At 41.2% G+C, this 18,230-nt stretch overlaps 1 protein-coding gene across 7 annotated transcripts in view; it reads right to left on the reverse strand.

The window, feature by feature from the left end:
• Window positions 1–18,230, reverse strand: part of zmym4.1 (zinc finger MYM-type containing 4, tandem duplicate 1) — a 105,121-nt gene that overhangs the window by 23,978 nt on the left and 62,913 nt on the right. For all 7 annotated transcript variants that reach the window (XM_078566983.1, XM_078566986.1, XM_078566984.1 and 4 more), the window contains 5 exons: window positions 17,178–17,441; window positions 15,157–15,307; window positions 12,987–13,159; window positions 2,848–2,998; window positions 1,484–1,606 (listed from right to left, as the gene is read on the reverse strand). In XM_078566983.1, coding sequence (XP_078423109.1) covers window positions 1,484–1,606; window positions 2,848–2,998; window positions 12,987–13,159; window positions 15,157–15,307; window positions 17,178–17,441 — 862 coding nt within the window. The remainder of the gene's footprint in view (window positions 1–1,483; window positions 1,607–2,847; window positions 2,999–12,986; window positions 13,160–15,156; window positions 15,308–17,177; window positions 17,442–18,230) is intronic.

The raw sequence follows: 18,230 nt of genomic DNA on the forward strand, positions 1-18,230 counted from the left end.
CTCACCGACGAGTAAAATGACACGCGGTGACATCAGGCGTACGTCCCGATGTTATCACGCGTCATTCCGATTTTCAGTTCGGCGGGCACGCACCGGAGTCAGCTGCGCACCCTCTGAACTGTCAAAGGCCTATTAAAGCCATTTAAAAGCTAATTAAACCACTTAATATAGCTGCTCGTCCAACCTTAAGGTTGGCGGGCAGGCGAAGAGTCCAGGCGGCCTTCACATTTTTCATGAAACTTCATCCACAGGCGGGATGAGGTTTCATGAATGATTTATAAGTGAAATCAAGCTTTTCATTAAAATTCATAGACATGTCCCAGCTCATGTGACGCTTTCACATGAAGGGACATGTCCTAAATTTTTTTTTCTTTATTAAAATTTTTGGAAACACAAACTGATCTCCCTGTGGCAGCTCTGTTTCTCAGGGAGATTTCTGCACTCTTTCGCTTGCATGCGCAAAAGAGTGCAGGCCCCAACTCAGCCTCATCCCCCCCCACCCGCACAGGAAGTGCTCAGCGCTTCCTGGTGCGCGTCACGTTTGCCGGGCCTTAATTGGCCCACCCACGTAAAATGGCGACATGCAGCCGATCACGGGCGGCGATCGGCTGCGCACCTGCTCCCGCCCAAACCCCACCCCGACAGGGGGAAAATTCTCCCCATGAGGGGCTAAATAATCTCCTTCTGTGCTCTGTACTTTTATGATTCTATAATTAAGCACTATCAACTGATAATTCAAAAGAAAGAAACTTCAGTTACAGAGGAAAATCCTCAAAGAGTAGCATACAACCAGCCATCCAGAATTACGTGGTCAATCTGTTTCAGTCCTGCTAAAAAGTTATTACTTCACATTGTTCAGTCAGGGTTCACAGTTGCTATCCACTGATCTTGTTAGAAGCTTTTGAATTGCTGTTAAACGTAGAATGAATACACAACTGAGATACTGCGACTAATGTCTCTTCAAAATGCCTGGTGGTACCCCCTCCAAGCCTTTTACATGAAAAGGTAATCTGAGAGGGGTGCTCAAAGGCTGCTGGGATTGTAGAATAGCTTCAGGAAGTGGGTTTGCCCCACAAAATAAGCCTCCAAAATTGGCCTTGTTGGCAGGGGATGCAATAAGCAATGGATGGATGATTTCCATGAGGATGAGGAAAGGAAAGAAGAAATGTGTTGCAATTCACCTATTCAGGCCATCTGCCTATATCTGCTCGTAAATAGTGACAAGGAATCAGTGGCAGAGACTTATGGGGCTGCCTGCCTGCTTGACAAATGGTGCATAAAAGACAACATTCTTTCAGGAGCAGAAGATTTAAATGCCAAATAGAATGAAAAAAAATTTACTGAAGAGCAGGCAGCACATCAAGTTTTAGCTTGGAACTGATCTTCCTCTAACGAGCATTGAACAAGTTTTTAATTCTCCACATATGTTGCTTTGTTAAAAGATAGGCAAATGTTAAATTCGAGCTTGCAGCAGCTTCCATACCATTTAAAGCTGTGGTTGAACTAGCAGCATTCTGTACTGGCGGGGTGTTAGCCAAGGACATCACATTTGCTATGACAGGAGTAGATTCCTTTCTCTGGATACTAGGAACATTTGGTACCGTTACTGTCAAAAGAAGATGGTGATTATTGAATGATTATTGAAAGGTTTAAAAACAAATCATACAGAACATTTAATATAAAGTAGTTTCTAGTTCATCACATAACACCAATTGAAGTTAGATTCTGTTTTAAAAGATGTGTAACTTTTAAAGTAACCCTACGAGGACCAATGCAGTACTTCAATATTAGAATCAAATCAGAATTACAATTTCATTTCATTTAGAAGATACATTAAGATTTAAAAGAATGGATATTGTATCTCTTTGTCAATTTTTACATCCAGTCATTTCAACATGTCTAGAACAACACATTTTAAGGAACTAGAAATTACAACAGGTCCTTTCAGGGTAATGTGCCACTGTTTTCTGGTTTTGCAGATACACTCCTCCAGTGACATTGCTCAGTGAATCAAAGCACATGCCCTTTTACACTATATAACATATAATAATATTATGGTCACTGATTTAGTGGTGAATTAAGTCAAATTATATTTAAATTACATATTGACAGAGCGCTACTGAAGACTTCAGGATCAGATTCTATGTTTGTGTGAACACTGATTTAGTAGTTTTAATTAGCACTAAAATTGGTTGATTTACCTCCATTTTCATAGGTTACAGATGTACATGAAAACATATATATATATATACACACACACACACACACACACAAGGTTTAGAGAATCATAGCAACTTATTCGGGAATGGCAGTTGTGTTTTCAGTCAATATTACGCAATTATCGGCTATTAAATGCAGACGTCATCAGTGACCTGCGTAAGCTCGCTCAAGGTCATTTTGAAAGGGCCTCAAGATTTAATAGTTGAGGTGAATTTTTTTTTTTTTAAACACACTGATGCATTCTCTGCATTATGGGTCAGGGACACTAAGACATTTACATGAAGTCTCAAGGGCTCAGTAAATAGGCTGGCTTTGCAATCCAGACAAGGAATCTCAACCATTGAGAGCATGCATCAAAAGTTCAATCGTGCAGTGTACATGATTTCCCAATTAGTAGTTCCAACTGGTTTAAATTTAAATTCCCAGTCACTTGAAAGACAAGAAATAAGCACAAATAGGATTGGGTCGACTTGGCTTCATTGCTAGATTTCCAAGGAATAGGGCTGTAGTTAACCCCAGAGAGCAGGTTAGGCATTCCTCTATAATGGTGACAACATACACACACATTTTGTTTCAAGCCCACTCAAAAAAAAACATATGGAGAACTGTCAGGGCTGCATTTAATACCTTTTCCATCTTGAGGTGCCGTTTCTGTTAGGTGATGTTGATTGCAGAATGTGAGGACACAATGAAGGTTACAAAAATGTTTGGTTTGTCCATGCCATTTAATTGACTCATTTAGTTTACCTTGACGTTTGCAGCAATCACACTTAGCCATCTACAGGATAAAAAGGTAAATAAAATTCAAAATCTCCAACTCCATTCTTAGTGAATTTTGTAAGGTAATTGGAGGTCTCTGTATTAAGTGTCAACTTTTTCAGTGGGAGCATGATCTTCTTGAGTCACAAGGTTGTGGGTTCAGGTCACGCCAGCATTTCAACAAAACCCAATGACGCCCCAATGCGAGGAATCAGTGCAGTAAAGGAATGCAGTAATGTCAGAGGGGCTGTCTTTCAGATGAATTAAATTAAGTGTGCAGGTGAATAGCACAACTTGAAGAGCTCCTTTAATCAACATCATCAAAACAAATTGACTTGTCATCTGCTGTTCATGGGACCTTGTTCAAATTGACTGCTTTATTTGTCTACAAAACAATAACTAAACTTAGTAAATTAATCATCGATTTTGACGTGCTTTGGAAGAAAAAGAATTAGCTGAAGTTCCTGCTCCTGATCACTATCGGGTATCCCTTCTGAAAAGGGTGCTTGGGTGCAGTTTGAGCATGCGCATGATCTTGTAGAGTCAGTTTAACTTCGGTGGCAGGGAAACTTCCAGAAACAATTATTCGGGATAGAATGAATAGTCACATGGAAAAATGTAGATCGATTCGGAAGAGTCAGCATAGATTTGTTAAAGGAAAATTGTGCCCAACTAACTTGGAGTTTTTTTGAAGAGGTAACAGAAATGGCTGATGAGGGCAAGGCTGTTGATGTGGTGCATATGTATTTTCAAAAGGCGCTTGATACAGTACCACACAACAGACTTGTGAGGAAAGTTATAGGTCATAGAATAAAAGGGGCAGTAGCAATGTGGATACAAAATTGGTTGAGGGATAAGAAACAGAGAGAAATGGTTAATGGGTATTTTTCGGGCTAGAAGAAGGTTTGTAGTGGAGTCCCCCCAGGGGTCGGTATTGGGACCCTTGCTTTTCCTGATATATATAAATAATCTAGATCTTGGTGTGCAGGGGGTAATTTCAAAGTTTGCAGATGACCCAAAACTTGGGAAAATTGTAAACTGTGAGGACGACAGTGTAGAACTTCAAAAGGACATTGACACATTGGTGGAGTGGGCAGATAAATGGCAGATGAAGTTCCACGCGGAGAAGTGTGAGGTGATACTTTGGTACAAAGAACATGGAAAGACAGTACAAATTAAAGGATACTATTCTAAAGGGTGTGTAGAAGGAGAGACTTGGGTGGACATGTACATAAGTCATTAAAGGTGGCAGGGCAGGTAGCGAGCTTTTACTGAAGCATACAGTATTCTAGGCTTCATTAATAGGGGCACAGTGTACAAGAGCAGGGAGGTTATGACGAACTTATATATATTTTAAATTACTTATACAGGACACTGCTTCGACCTCAGCTGGAGTGTTGTGTACAGTTCAAATGCAAGGTGAGAAAAAACTTTTTCACACAGCAAGTTGTTAGGGGTTGGAATGCATTGCCTGGAAATGCGGTGGAGGCAGGTTCAATTGAGGCATTCAAGAGGACCTTGGATGATTATTTAAATAGAAACAACGTGCAGGGTTACGGGAAAAGGGCAGGAGATTGGCACTGAGTTAAAATGCTCAGAGAGCCAGTGCAGACACGATGGGCTGAATGGCCTCCTTCTACACCATAACAATTCTGTGATTCTGAATAGCTTACTGAAATGCATCATCCAAGGCCAACCATATTTGAGTCAGATCTTCAGAGCTGTCTGTGCCATGAAACCAAATGCCAGCTTTAGTTGCGACACAAAAGACGTGGATATTTGTGCAGATGTGAGATATTTAATCAGCTGTTAACTGATTAACTATTAACTAGCTCAGTAACCACGGAATGAAACAGCAGGTGCCATGACAAACTACAGTGGTATCACTTCTAGTCCAGCTTGTTCTTGGAGCAGTTCCTAGCAAGCACGACTTTCAATCAGCTGCCTCTGGTTAGCTAACTGGCTAACCTGCCTTAGAAGCTCCAAAAACTGAAGTGGAAACTCACCATGCTTTCTAAATTCTCAACTCTTGCTCAGAATGGTATGAGGCTTATGGAAACGTTTGGTAAACCAAACTATTGCTTCCAAAGATAAATACACAAGTGTGTACTCAAGTTTACCCCAGGATAAACAGCAAAGAAATTGGACATCATAAACTATGAATAGTTAATAGCTACACAAATGCGAGGTATAATGTTTTGGGCAATATTGTATTTTATATTGTACAGGTACTGTGGCTCAGTGCCATTTTAGCACTAATCCCACCAGCTTTCTCAATATTGCTCCAACACAGTGAAGGACAGTGCTTGCTGGTATAACCTATACAGTACATGAGAGAGTAGGTACGTTATTGCTATTGGCTTCATGGTGAAAACCGCAATCAAAGTCGCTGGATAGCTTTCATGAAAAAAGACAGAATTGACAGTGTGAATCCTGCAGCACAGGTAAAAATCCTACAATCTATTAAAATAATAGACATCATAAGCCAGTGGTCCTGATTAAAATCTACTTTTTTAAGTAACTGTAGAGTATTGCATAACAATTTTGTACTGGAAAGCGCTCTGCATTGTGAAATATTTTCCAAAATACCTGGATTTTTATCTCTATTTGATTTGAACTTTGGCAGTGTGCCAATTCAAGCTGTTCCCAATACTCTATCCATACTCAACACAAATTCCAAAAAAACATAGAAAATAAAACTATCTTTCCTCTCCACCCCAGTGCTGACTTTTTGGACAGTATAAAATGCCTGGTAAACAGTAGGTGCATTAGCACCCTCTCGTGGTAGGAAAGTGACATGTCATGCAACAACATTTAATGGCAGTATTTACTGTAAAAATAACGGTGAGGTTAACAACCCACACAATAATTTATGTGCAAATCGGACAGCAACTCCAGGTGAAGGCAGATCAAATACAGAAGTTGCTGTTAGAGGTGTTCCGCCCCTCTATAAGCTCTAAAACAGCATCTTGCTATCTGGGTCATCATTCAAATATACTGAACGGTGTAATGTTACTGTACTTAGGTCATTGTTATGGACTAAACTTTCAGCAAAAGTTGGGATAAGTCCATTTCAATCTAAGTATCCTGTTAATAACATGGTAATTAAGACCAGACAAGTTCTCTGGGGTTGAAAATATTAAGGTTTACAAGGGGGGAGATTTCATTCTTTCAGATTTTAACTGTTGTTGGAGATATTCTTTTACAAAATTAACTATTGTTATCTTCCTCTTTTGTCTCTTTTCACTCTCTCTCTCTGCAGTTTGGATTGCTAATTTACATGAACATCCAGTGTGAAAGGTCACAGGAATTAAACGGACGAGAGCAAGTTGAACAAATGGCAGGCACTGTTCTTTTTGCCAGCAACAGTAAATTCCAACCCTAAGTGTCCTAAAAACTAACATATCACCCATAGCGAGCCTCACACTAACTCAATGCATGTGGTCTGCCTCTTATGAAACTTGGCTGTGTTGGTGTTAGTAGTTTTCTCAGTGTGCATGGTCCTCTACTTCTCTCCCTCTTTCTGTACAATCACCTTAATTACTTTTATCATCCTTTGGTTGGGAGGCAAGGATGGCATGACAAAAAAAACCTGCAGACTGCATTTTCTGGTGGCTTCTGTGGGGCTCCAATTATAGGAGTGATTCTGGAAGGAACACAATCAATGGATAGGGTTGGTTTTTTTGGGATGGACGGACTTTTGGGCAGTATGGATTGCACATTGGAGGGAGTCACAGCTGCGGGATAGTGCTAAACCAAAATATCCAAATTTATTGAATGACTCCCAAATGAAGTAATTACCAAGAATCCACTTTTTATAGCTTTTGTTTTAACACGAATCAGAACCAGTGCTAATTACACATGAATTTACAGGCAAATGATATTTCAATTGAAAGGTAAATTTCACTTTGAATAGACGATGCAAAAAATATACATCTAACACAACCATAAGCATTTGCATCACTCCCTGCGCAAATGTGGCACTACGTGGCTACACAGTTCCACAATATGTTGTTCTTTATTCGTACAGGGTAGATGAGGAGCCCTATCAGACAACAGCTTTCATCTTCAAGTTTCGCAGGTACAGTTATCATCATCAAGGCACACTTCTGCGGACCTGCTCTCTCGAGTCACAACAATTCTGTGGTGTAGCTTTTCAAAGTTCCTTTTCAACCTGGTTGATTGTCTGGCTACTTCTGGGAAAACACCCAGCTCTTTAGCATCTTCGAGCTATTACGAAAACACGAATAAGGAGGAGTAGGCTATTCAGCCCCTCGAACCTGCTCCGCCATTTAATAAGGTCACGGCTGGTCTGATAGTAACCTGAAATCTGCATCCCACCTCCCGCCAATAACCTAGCACCCTCGTGCTTACCAAGAATCTATCCACTTCTGTCTTAAAAACATTCAAAGACTCTGCTTCCATCACCTGTTCAAGAGGAGAGTTCCAAAGGCTCACTACCTGCAGAAAATATTTCGCTTCATCTCTGTTTTAAATGAGTGACCCCTTATTTTCAAACAATGACCCCCAGTTCTAGATTCTTCCACAAGATGAAACATTCTCTCCACATCCACCCTGTCAAGACCCCTCAGTATCTAAAATGTTTCAATCATGCCACCTCTTACCCTTCTAAACTCCAGGGGATACAAGCCTAGTCTGTCCATCCTTTCCTCATAAGATAACCTGACCATTGCAGGTATTAGTCTGGTAAACCTTCTCTGAACTGCTTCCAACGCATTTACATCATTCCTTAAATAAGGTGACCAATACTGTACAGTGTTCCAAATGTGGTCTCACTAGTGCCCTCAACTTGAAGCATAACCTCCCTATTTTTGTATTCAATTCCCCTTGCAATAAATGATCACATTCTATTAGCTTTCCTAATTGCTTGCTTTTGTTTTATTCATTCACGGGATGTGGGTATTGCTGGCTGAGCCAGCATTTATTGCCCATCCCCAGTTGCCCTTGAGATGGTGGTGGTGAGCTGCCTTCTTGAACTGCTGCAGTCCATGTGCAGTGCTGTCAGGAAGGGAGTTCCAGGATATTGACCCAGCGACAATGAAGGAACATCGATATATTTCCAAGTCAGGATAGTGAGTGACTTGGAGGGGAACTTCCAGGTGGCGGTGTTCCTATCTATCTGCTGCCCTTGTCCATCTAGATGGTAGTGATCGTGGGTTTGGAAGGTACTGTCTACAGAGCCTTGGTGAATTCCTGAATGCTGTACTGGCATACCAGCCTTTTGTGATTCATGCACTAGGACACCCAGGTCCCTCTGCACCTCAGAGCTCTGCAATTTCTCACCATTTAGATAATATGCTTCTCCTTTATTCTTCCTGCCAAAATGGACAAGTTTACATTTTCCCACATTATACTCCGTCTGCCAGGTCTTTGCCTATTCACCTAACCTATATCTGTCTGTAGCCTCCTTATATCCTCTTCGCAACTTACTTTCCTACTTATCTTTGTGTCATCAGCAAATTTGGCAATCATCCCTTCATTCACGTTTGGATTGGGGGAGAGTAGGTTTTGGTAAAATAAGGCAGGATCTGGCCAAGGTAGACTGGGAACAGTTACTTGTGGGGAAATCTACAGAGAAACAGTGGGGGGTGTTCAAAAAGGAAATGGGGAGGGTACAGGCTCAACATGTTCCCTCTAGGGTGATAGGAAGGAGTAACAAGCCCAGAGAACCTTGGATGACCAGAGATATTCAGGATAGGATGAGAAGGAAAAGAGAGGCTTTTAGCAGGTACAAGGGAAGCAAATCAGCAGAGGCATTAGAGGAGCACAGAAAGTGTAGGGTGGAGCTTAAGAAAGCAATTCGGAGAGCAAAGAGGGGATATGAGAAAGCTCTGGCTGGTAAAAGTAGGGAAAATCCCAATATATTCTATAAGTATATCAATGGGAAGAGGATAACCAGGGAAAGAGTAGGGCCCATAAGGGACCAAAGGGGCAATCTATGGGTGGAGCCAGAGGACATCTCTAGAGTGTTGAATGAATACTTCACGTCCGTCTTCACCCAAGAGAATGAGGATGAAGGTATTGAACTCGGGGAGAGAGACTGCGAGGTTCTTAAGCAAATTGATATAGGGAGTGACAAGGTATTGGAGGTGTTGGCAGGCTTAAAAGTGGACAAATCTCCAGGTCTGGATGATTTGTGTCCCAGACTGCTGAGGGAGGCAAGGGAGGAGATCGCAGGGGCTCTGACCCAAATTTTTAATTCCTCTCTGGCCACGGGGGAGGTGCCAGAGGACTGGAGAACAGCTAATGTGGTTCCGCTATTTAAGAAGGGTTGTAGAGATAAGCCTGGGAACTACAGGCCAGTGAGTCTCACGTCAGTGGTAGGGAAACTATTGGAGAAATTTCTGAAGGAGAGTATCTATCTCCACTTGGAGAGGCAAGGTTTGATCATGGATAGTCAGCATGGCTTTGTCAGAGGGAGGTCATGCCTAACAAATTTGATTGAATTTTTTGAGGAAGTGACTAGGTGTGTAGATGAGCGTAGTGCAGTTGATGTAGTTTATATGGATTTCAGCAAAGCCTTTGACAAGGTCCCATATGGGAGACTTATAAAGAAGGCAAAGGCACATGGGATACAGGGTAATTTGATAAGGTGGATTCAAAATTGGCTTAGTTGTAGGAGGCAGAGGGTGATGACAGAAGGATGCTTTAGTGACTGGAAGCCAGTGTCCAGTGGCGTACCACAGCGATCTATGCTCGGTCCCCTATTATTTGTCATTTATATAAACGACATAGATGACTATGTGGGGGTAGGATTAGTAAGCTTGCGGATGACGCAAAGATTGGCCGGGTGGTTAACAGTGAGGTTGAGTGTCTTGGGCTACAGGAAGATATAGATGGGATGGTCAAATGGGCAGATAAGTGGCAGATGGAATTTAACCCTGACAAGTGTGAGGTGATACACTTTGGAAGGAGTAATTTGACAAGGAAGTATTCAATGAACGGCATGGCATTAGGAAGTTCTGAGAAACAAAGAGGCCTTGGCGTGTGTGTCCATAGATCTCTGAAGGCGGAGGGGCATGTTAGTGGGGTGGTGAAAAATGCATATGGGACACTTGCCTTTATCAATCGAGGCATAGATTACAAAAGTAGGGAGGTCATGTTGGAGTTGTATAGAACCTTGGTGAGGCCACAGCTGGAGTAGTGTGTGCAGTTCTGGTCGCCACATTATAGGAAGGATGTGATTGCACTGAAGGGGGTGCAGAGGAGATTCACCAGGATGTTGCCTGGGATGAAACATTTAAGTTATGAAGAGAGTTTGGATAGACTTGGGTTGTTTTCGTTGGAGCAGAGAAGACTGAGGGACGACCTGATCGAGGTGTACAAGATTATGAGGGGCATGGACAGGGTGGATAGGGAGCAGCTGTTCCCCTTAGCTGAAGGGTCAGTCACAAGGGGGATTAAGTTCAAGGTGAGGAGCAGGAGGTTTAGAGGGGATGTGAGGAAAAACCTTTTTACCCAGAGGTTGGTGACGGTCTGGAATGCACTTCCTGGGAGGGTGGTGGAGGCAGGTTGCCTCACATCCTTTAAAAAGTACCTGGATGAGCACTTGGCATGTCATAACATTCAAGGCTATGGGCCAAGTGCTGGTAAATGGGATTAGGTAGGTAGGTCAGGTGTTTCTCACTTGTCGGTGCAGACTCGATGGGCCTCTACTGCAGTGATTCTGTGAAATATTATACATAGGTCCCAGCACTGATCCCTGTGGCATGCCACTCGTTACATCTTGCCAACCTGAAAAAGACCCATTTATGCCTATTCTCTGCTTCATGTTAGCCAGCCAATCTCCTACCATGCCAATATGTTACCCCCTAAACTTATCCTTTTCACAATAACCTTTGATGTGGCACTTTATCAAATGCCTTCTGGAAATCTAAGTACAGTACATCCACCAGTTCCCCTTTATCCACAGCTCATGTGACTCCTTCAAAGAACTCCAATAAATTGGTTAAACATAATTTCTCTTTCACAAAACCATGTTGACTCTTCCTGATGACACTGAGCTTATCCAAATGCCCTGCTATAACTTCTTTAATAATAGCTTCTAATATTTTCCCTACAACAGATGTTAAGCTAACTGGCCTGTTTCCCACTTTCTATCTCCTTCCCTTATTGAATAAGGGAGTTACATTTGCTATCTTCCAATCTAATGGGACCTTCCCTGAATCTAGGGAGTTTTGGAAAATTAAAACCAATGCACCAACTATCTCACTAGACACTTCTTTTAAAACCCTAGGATGAAGTCCATCAGGGCCCAGGCTCTTGTCAGCCCACAGCTCCAGTAATTTACTCAGTGCCACTTCTCTGGTGACTGTAATTTTCCTGACTTCCTTCTCCACTTCCGTTTCCTGGTTTACAGCTGCTTCTGGGTAGTTATTTGTATTCTCTATAGTGAAAACTGATGCACAGCTTTCCAGGTTTTAGACCTTTTTAGCCAGCTCACACAGTACCTCCAAGAGCTCCTGTCTCCTTTTCTGCCAAGCAGAAAAACTGATCTCTTTGAGAGTGATTTGTTTCTTCTCAAGAGTTTGATGTGTTCCTCAGTCTGCTTTCTCTTTTTGTGTTTGCATCTGTGCCTTCACGTTCCAGCTCCGGTGTTTGTAGCTCTCCTATGTGTCTGCAGCTCCCCTTTGTGTCTAGCTAGTGTCCAAATCTTATCTTCCTTCCTGTTGGTACTGATTCCTGGTCAAGGGTTGCCAAGTCACAAGGACCAGCACTTATTATCCAAGAAATTGCAATTGATCCCTTTACAATTGTTGCAAACTCAAGTCTTTTTCAAACACTCTTTTAAAAAAAGGTTCCACAGATATTTTAAAGAAATTACAAATTTTCCTTACTGTTCTGCTCCCGGGTCAACGGTTATCATAATAGGGACATGGAGGTGAGGGACACGGGCAAGGATGTAGCTAAGTTTTAGATCACGGATAGGGAAGGTCCCAGGATGAAATCAACGTAAAGAGGACAGTTCACCAGTCCAGTTCCTTGACATGTTTCCTCATATATCCACTCTCCATCTTATGCTCTATGCCTTTGCACCATTTCTCCTATCGCTACCTATTTTGAACTCTGGCTCTCAGTTCCATCACCCCCACCGTTCACTCAGCACTCCAATTCCATTTCCTGCCCTGCCTGCTTTTTCTTACTCCTTCACTCTTAACCTTCCCTCTCCCATCACGCCATTGCTCTGAATGCCTTCCTTATACAGCTTTGAAAAAAAGTTGTAATCACCATGAATTGGCAAGATTAAAGCTCCGGCTGGGAAGTGAGAGCGTTTGGAGAATGGGTGAGCAGAAATTGCAATTAAATAAGATTTAATAAACTTCTCTGCCATCCCAGATAGACAAACAAAATAAAACAGGCTTTGCAGGAGCAGGGGAGCAACCCAGTGATAGGAAGACTAAAAGGACTGATGCATATTTACCTGGATGAACTTCAGACATAAATCAAAGGCAGTTGCTATTGTTTATTAGTTTCTACAATAACTCTCAAGCATTAAAGTAATATAAAGCAAAGACGACTTTTCTCAGTCTCTGTTCTGTACCTTTACTGCTAAAGCTTGATATTTAAGATTGATTACAGCTTTTCCCTCACATACAGTACCATAATTATCAGCAACTTTTTGGTACTCCACCCATGTCCCATACACACACATACATGTGCTTAAAGAACAGAATAACTCTGAAACCCCTACGCATAATTGATGCTCAGTCTGATTTCAATGGGAAAGTGTTTGATTTCAATAGGAAGGTTAGATATGCAGATGGGTCTTGTCCAACTGATTTAGGCTCGATACCCCCTGAGAACTGATGCCACACTCAAGTATGCCTGTCTGCAGTCCCAATTGCTTTGATGACTGAAAGGTTTCAAGTGACACAGGAAAGTTCAGCAAGTATTTTATCAGTGCAAACAATTGAAAATAAAGGTAAGCCAATTCTATATCAATTCAAATTTACTTAATTATGTATTGTACAAATGAAGAAGTTTACCTGATAAAAGAGCACAGTAAACTTGAACAAACATTCTTCACTGCAGAACTCCTCTATTTTCCCCCCAAACTGTTGGTTAAGTAGCCGTTTTGATGATTGTGAGCAGGAACTACAAGACTTACAGTGAAGTCCCCAACGTTTTGCCAAGTCATGCTTGTAAAGAAGCTTGCAACCTGCAAATGAAATAACGAGAGCACGCTTTTATATTAAAATGAATATTTTCATGAATCAAAAACAAGTCGTCTCATTTTTGTTGAAACTGCACCCTCACCCTACACCGTTGCCATATTTCCATTCTTTTTCCACTCAATGTTGTTAGATCTGCACAGTTGCAGAATACTTATGTCATGCCTGTTTTGAATTAGTTTTTGCAGCTTCATTTGGCCCAATGGACAAATGCTCTGTCCAATGTGGTACTAACCCATGGAAAAGACTCTAGGGGCAGAATTTTCTGCTTGTCGGGCAGGCGCAAGCCTGATCGGGTCCACGCCAGCATTTTACGTGGGCGGGCCAATTAAGGCCCCCCCCTCCCGCTGCGTGATGCATGCCTGGAAGCACCGAGTGCTCCCTGTGCTACAGGGGGGTGTTGCCAGAGTCAGGAGTGTGCTCTTTCGCGAGGTGCCTCAGGGATATTAGTTTTAAGTCCAAAAAGTTTAATAAAATGGCGAGAAAATTTTTATGACATGTCCCCTCATGTGAAACTGTCACATGAGCTGGGACACATGCATTGATTTCAATAAAAATTTTTGTCAAAATTTAAAATCATTCACGAAACCTCATCCCGCCTGTGGGATGAGTTTTCATGAAAAATGCAAAGGCCGCCTGGGCTCTTCGCCTGCCCGCCAACCTCGAGGTTGGACAGGCAGCTCCGTTAATTACTTTAATTGAGAGTTAAATGGCCTTAATAGGCCTTTGACAGTTCAGCTGACTCCAGTGCACACCCGCCAAACAAAGTCTGAATGACGCGCCGTGATGTCGGGACATATGCCCAGCATCACCACGCGTCATTTTACGCCTCGGCGAGTGGGCCCCGCCCCTGCTCACCAAGCCAAAGATTCAGCCCCAGGATTCAGTCCTGTGCTGCAATTTGAATATTTGATCTCAGCAAGTAACTTGGTCTTCCCTGTCGCTCAACACTTTTAGCTCTCCTTCTGTTCTGTCTTTGCTCTCCTACACCATTCCGACTCAATGCAAACTTCATAAAACAGCATATTTTTCTGATGGGCGTTTTCCATCTCTCTTATCAGAACATTTATTTCTTATTAACTTCAGACTTTAGCTATAGCTTCCAATTTCTTCCTCTCCATCACCTGGCTACAGAATGGTGTATGGTGTAAAGAGGGGAAGCTCAACTAATGCAGGAGGAAAAGAAACATCCTTCAGGTTTGTAGAGAATTGGAAATATCAGCAGAATAAATCAAAGACAAAAGTCAAATTAAATAATGTTGACTGTCAGTGCATCGTCAAATTCTCTTCAATTAATTTCAAGGAATGAGGGAAAAATCCCAATTTTACATTGTGAAGTTTTACCCAAGGCTATTTTATCTTATTTGACAGAATAAATAAGTTGCTGAGAATGGAAATTGTAAATGGAAGATTGCAAAGATCAAGTTTGATGGGTCAAGCACAGCCTTTTCGCATTTCATTTATTCTTATGTACTTAGATGAAAAGGACATATTTGTCACCAGTTTTGTTGTCAGACATTTTTTGCCAGGCTATATGCAATTCTCACTCTAATTTTTGTTATGCGTGGCCTGTGTACTGCATTGCACAGTACATTCAAGATTGTTGCACAGCCACGCACACTGCATCTCAAAGGGAACATTGAATGTGCACAGCCTGTTTATTGCACTCAGCAGGACATTACAGATTACTGCACAGAAGTGCAGCCACGCAGCTTAGTGGGAATAGTGATTATCTCTTTTAGCTCAAACCACCAAAGATCCTACAGTGAAAACATGTCAATTCCAAAGTATTCTGAACATATTTTTATATTTATTATCCCCATTTTCTTCACCCACATGAAGAAATAAACCAGCAGTGGGCTTTAATAGAAATCATATTGAACAAAATAGTTTATCAGAAATTGTTCATACAAATTATTAAAGTGATGAGGGCCAAAATTTTAGTTCATTCAGCACCGCAACTATTTCAAATCACGTCCATTACCTTCACTACAAAATGGCTTGTCAACACTTGAAAACTTTACTGTCTCCTTGACAATCTTTTCTGACCGACAGTATTCACATATCGCAACCACAGAGTTGATCCGTTTGTATTCATCACAACAAGATTTTCCACAGAATTGAACCATTCTACCCTGTGTGAAGAAGAAAGTTAAATGTGACTGTTGGCACTTGAGCAAAAATGGCATCTAATAAAAGTATCACAAAAATCAGTGAAAAGTATATGATTTCACCCATGATAAGGCAGGTTCAATTAAACCAAAATACTTTGCCCATAATTTTTTTAATTCCAAAAGTATAGAATTCCTTATTTGAAAATTTGTTCTACAATTCCAAATTTAATTTTTTTTTTAAAGAAGTGTCATGAGGTGTTTGAACATAAGTTTGAAATGATAGAATCTTAGAATCCACAATACACTGTTTTCAGGCATCGTCATTTGGTCCATCACACCCATGCTGGCTCTGTAAAAGAGCTATCCACTCAATTCCAATTCCCTGCACCCATAACCTTTAGAATTCTTTTACAGAAGTTTACCAACTTGCCTTTTAAAAGTAATAATGGATTCTTCTGCAACTCATTTTTGATAGGGCATTCCATTTTGACAAATGGTTTCAGGGAAGAGGCACTTCAGTTAGGAATAGAGATTGGTGAAGCTGGAGCTGTTCTCTTTAGAGGGGGTTGAGAGGTGGTTTGGCAGAGGTGTTCAAAATCATAAGGAGCCTGGACAGAATGGATAGGGAGAAACTGTGCCCAGGGTCAAAAACCAGAGAACACCAATTTACAGTGAATGACAAAAGAACCAAGGGTAAAAGGAAAAACTTTTTAAACCAAGTAGTTAGGATCTGGAATGCACTAGAATGTGGTGGAGGAAAACTTAATCGCGGCTTTCAAAAAAGTATTGAATAATTATCTGAAGACAACAAGTTTGCAGGGCAACAGGGAAAAGACAGCCGAGTGGGGCTAGCTGAGTTGTTGCAGAGAGCCAGCACAGGCACGAGTGAATGGCCTCCTTCCATGCAATAATCTAGAATCTATGATTCTAAGTTTATTAAACAAAAAATCTCTTCCCCTCGTATTTTGGCGGTTACCTTAAATTTTACTCATTGACCACTAAATAGTTTGCCCCTCACCCACTTATAATTTTTAACACTACCATCAGACCTCCTCTTAACCTTTTCTGTTCAATCAAATGCAAGTATTATTCTTTCCAAAACCAAATCTCCACCGACAAGACTGTTTCACTGAAATTCATGTACATATTCACAGTTAATAGTTTTCCTGCGTCTAACCAAATGATGATATCACCCAGTGGAACAGCTCATATGGAGATGCAGAAGTAGCTTGCTCGAAGTAAAATTTAACATAGATAGATTCCAGGTATTGAAACTCCATAGGGTATATAAATTTATATGAGTTGTATTATTGTGGAATCTACATTTAAAGAAAAACAATAGAGTCTTATCTCAGTAAGACTGAGATTTGTTGAGTGTTGCTTTGAAGATTCCCAAACCAAAAACAGAGAATAAGCAAATGCTGCCACATTGTTGACCCTGTCCTCAGTTGGCATCAGACGTGATTTCCAGCAGGGTTATGCGAAGAGCAGTAATGTTAAGTATTTTATCCTCCTTAGCTCAGATATACTCAACCCAATTATTCTAGCCATTGTTTTTGCCTCAGCCGAGATAAACTAATCCAGCACAGACAAGGACTGAAACTGGGACGAGGCTGTGTTACTATCCACTGAGCTAACAAATGGCTCTTCAACATCTTTTTAGATGTAACTGGTTAAATGAAAAAATGAAAGAGGAGAAACGGGCACATTAAAAATGAAGGGAAAACTTAAATCCATTCATCAGGAAATGAAACTTTGAACATTACTACCACTTTCGAAAAAGTTTCAATATGTTTCTCAACTCTCAAAATACTGATTTTGGAGAGTTTACCCTTGAAATGCACAGAAATGCTAGATAAAAGTTAAATCATCTTGCATCCGAAATCCTTACCTTGTATTCAAGCAGCTCAGGCTTAGAGGAGAACATCCGCTGGCAATACTGGCATTTCAGTCTGATAAGTGTACGAGCTACTGTCACCTGCTGGGATTGTGCAAGCCTCTGTAACCCTGCTGCCGCCGATGTGGTGACAGAAGTTGAAGAAACCACAGGAGCGCCAGCCACTACTGAAGCAGTTGATGGAATGTTTACCGCTAACTGACCCTGAGACAGGGGTACAACAGTTTGAGAGCCTGGAGCAGCCTGGCTGAATAATCCCTATGGGGAAAAATAAAACAAACTATAGAAATCCATTTATTGTTAATAAATCTCATAGAACCAGCTTCTGAAATAAATTTCAATCTATAGTGAAACAAAGCTTTTTCTGCCAATTGTAACTTAATTGTTTTGTTAAAGGAGGATGATTAGAATCACACCATTAGGCTGAACTTTTTGCTTCAAATTATGCGTAATACCAGTTGAAAAAGAGGGGTTAACCACTGCATTCAGTCACCACTCTCATTCAGACTTTCAATTATATTTTTTCCAAACATATGCTTTATCAATTAAAAAATTGTTAAATTACATTCCATTACAGTTCAACTTGGACATTACCAAAAATATAATAGTTTAATTTTTTTTCATTAAGCATGTGACACTGAGGTGCCTCAATACAACTGTAATTACACTTGATATTTACAAAAACATTCCAAGACAGCTATACCACCCTAAGAGTTTTACAGTTTCCAGTATCTCTATACTATGCCATGTAGAACTTCGACTCTGGTCTTTCCCTGTTGAGCCTTTGTGGCGGCTGCCCGAAGCTTTAGTGTGTCCCTTAGCACACTGTCCTGGACCTTGGAATGTGCCAGCCTGCAACACAGTGTCATGGACAACTCTTTGCACTGCAAGATCGATAAGTTTCAGGACCGATAACCAGAAAACCAAAGAGCGCCTTTTGAAGGTTGATGTCTGTCTTGGGGTGCATCCCTGGGAACAGCCTGTAGAGCAGAGTCCTGCGTCAGACCTTCTTTGCAAAGGCACATTTGACAAGGAGGTGGGTGTTGG

This window comes from Cetorhinus maximus, chromosome 21 (assembly GCF_964194155.1).
Source record: "Cetorhinus maximus chromosome 21, sCetMax3.hap1.1, whole genome shotgun sequence".
In the NCBI taxonomy this organism is placed as follows: domain Eukaryota; kingdom Metazoa; phylum Chordata; class Chondrichthyes; order Lamniformes; family Cetorhinidae; genus Cetorhinus; species Cetorhinus maximus.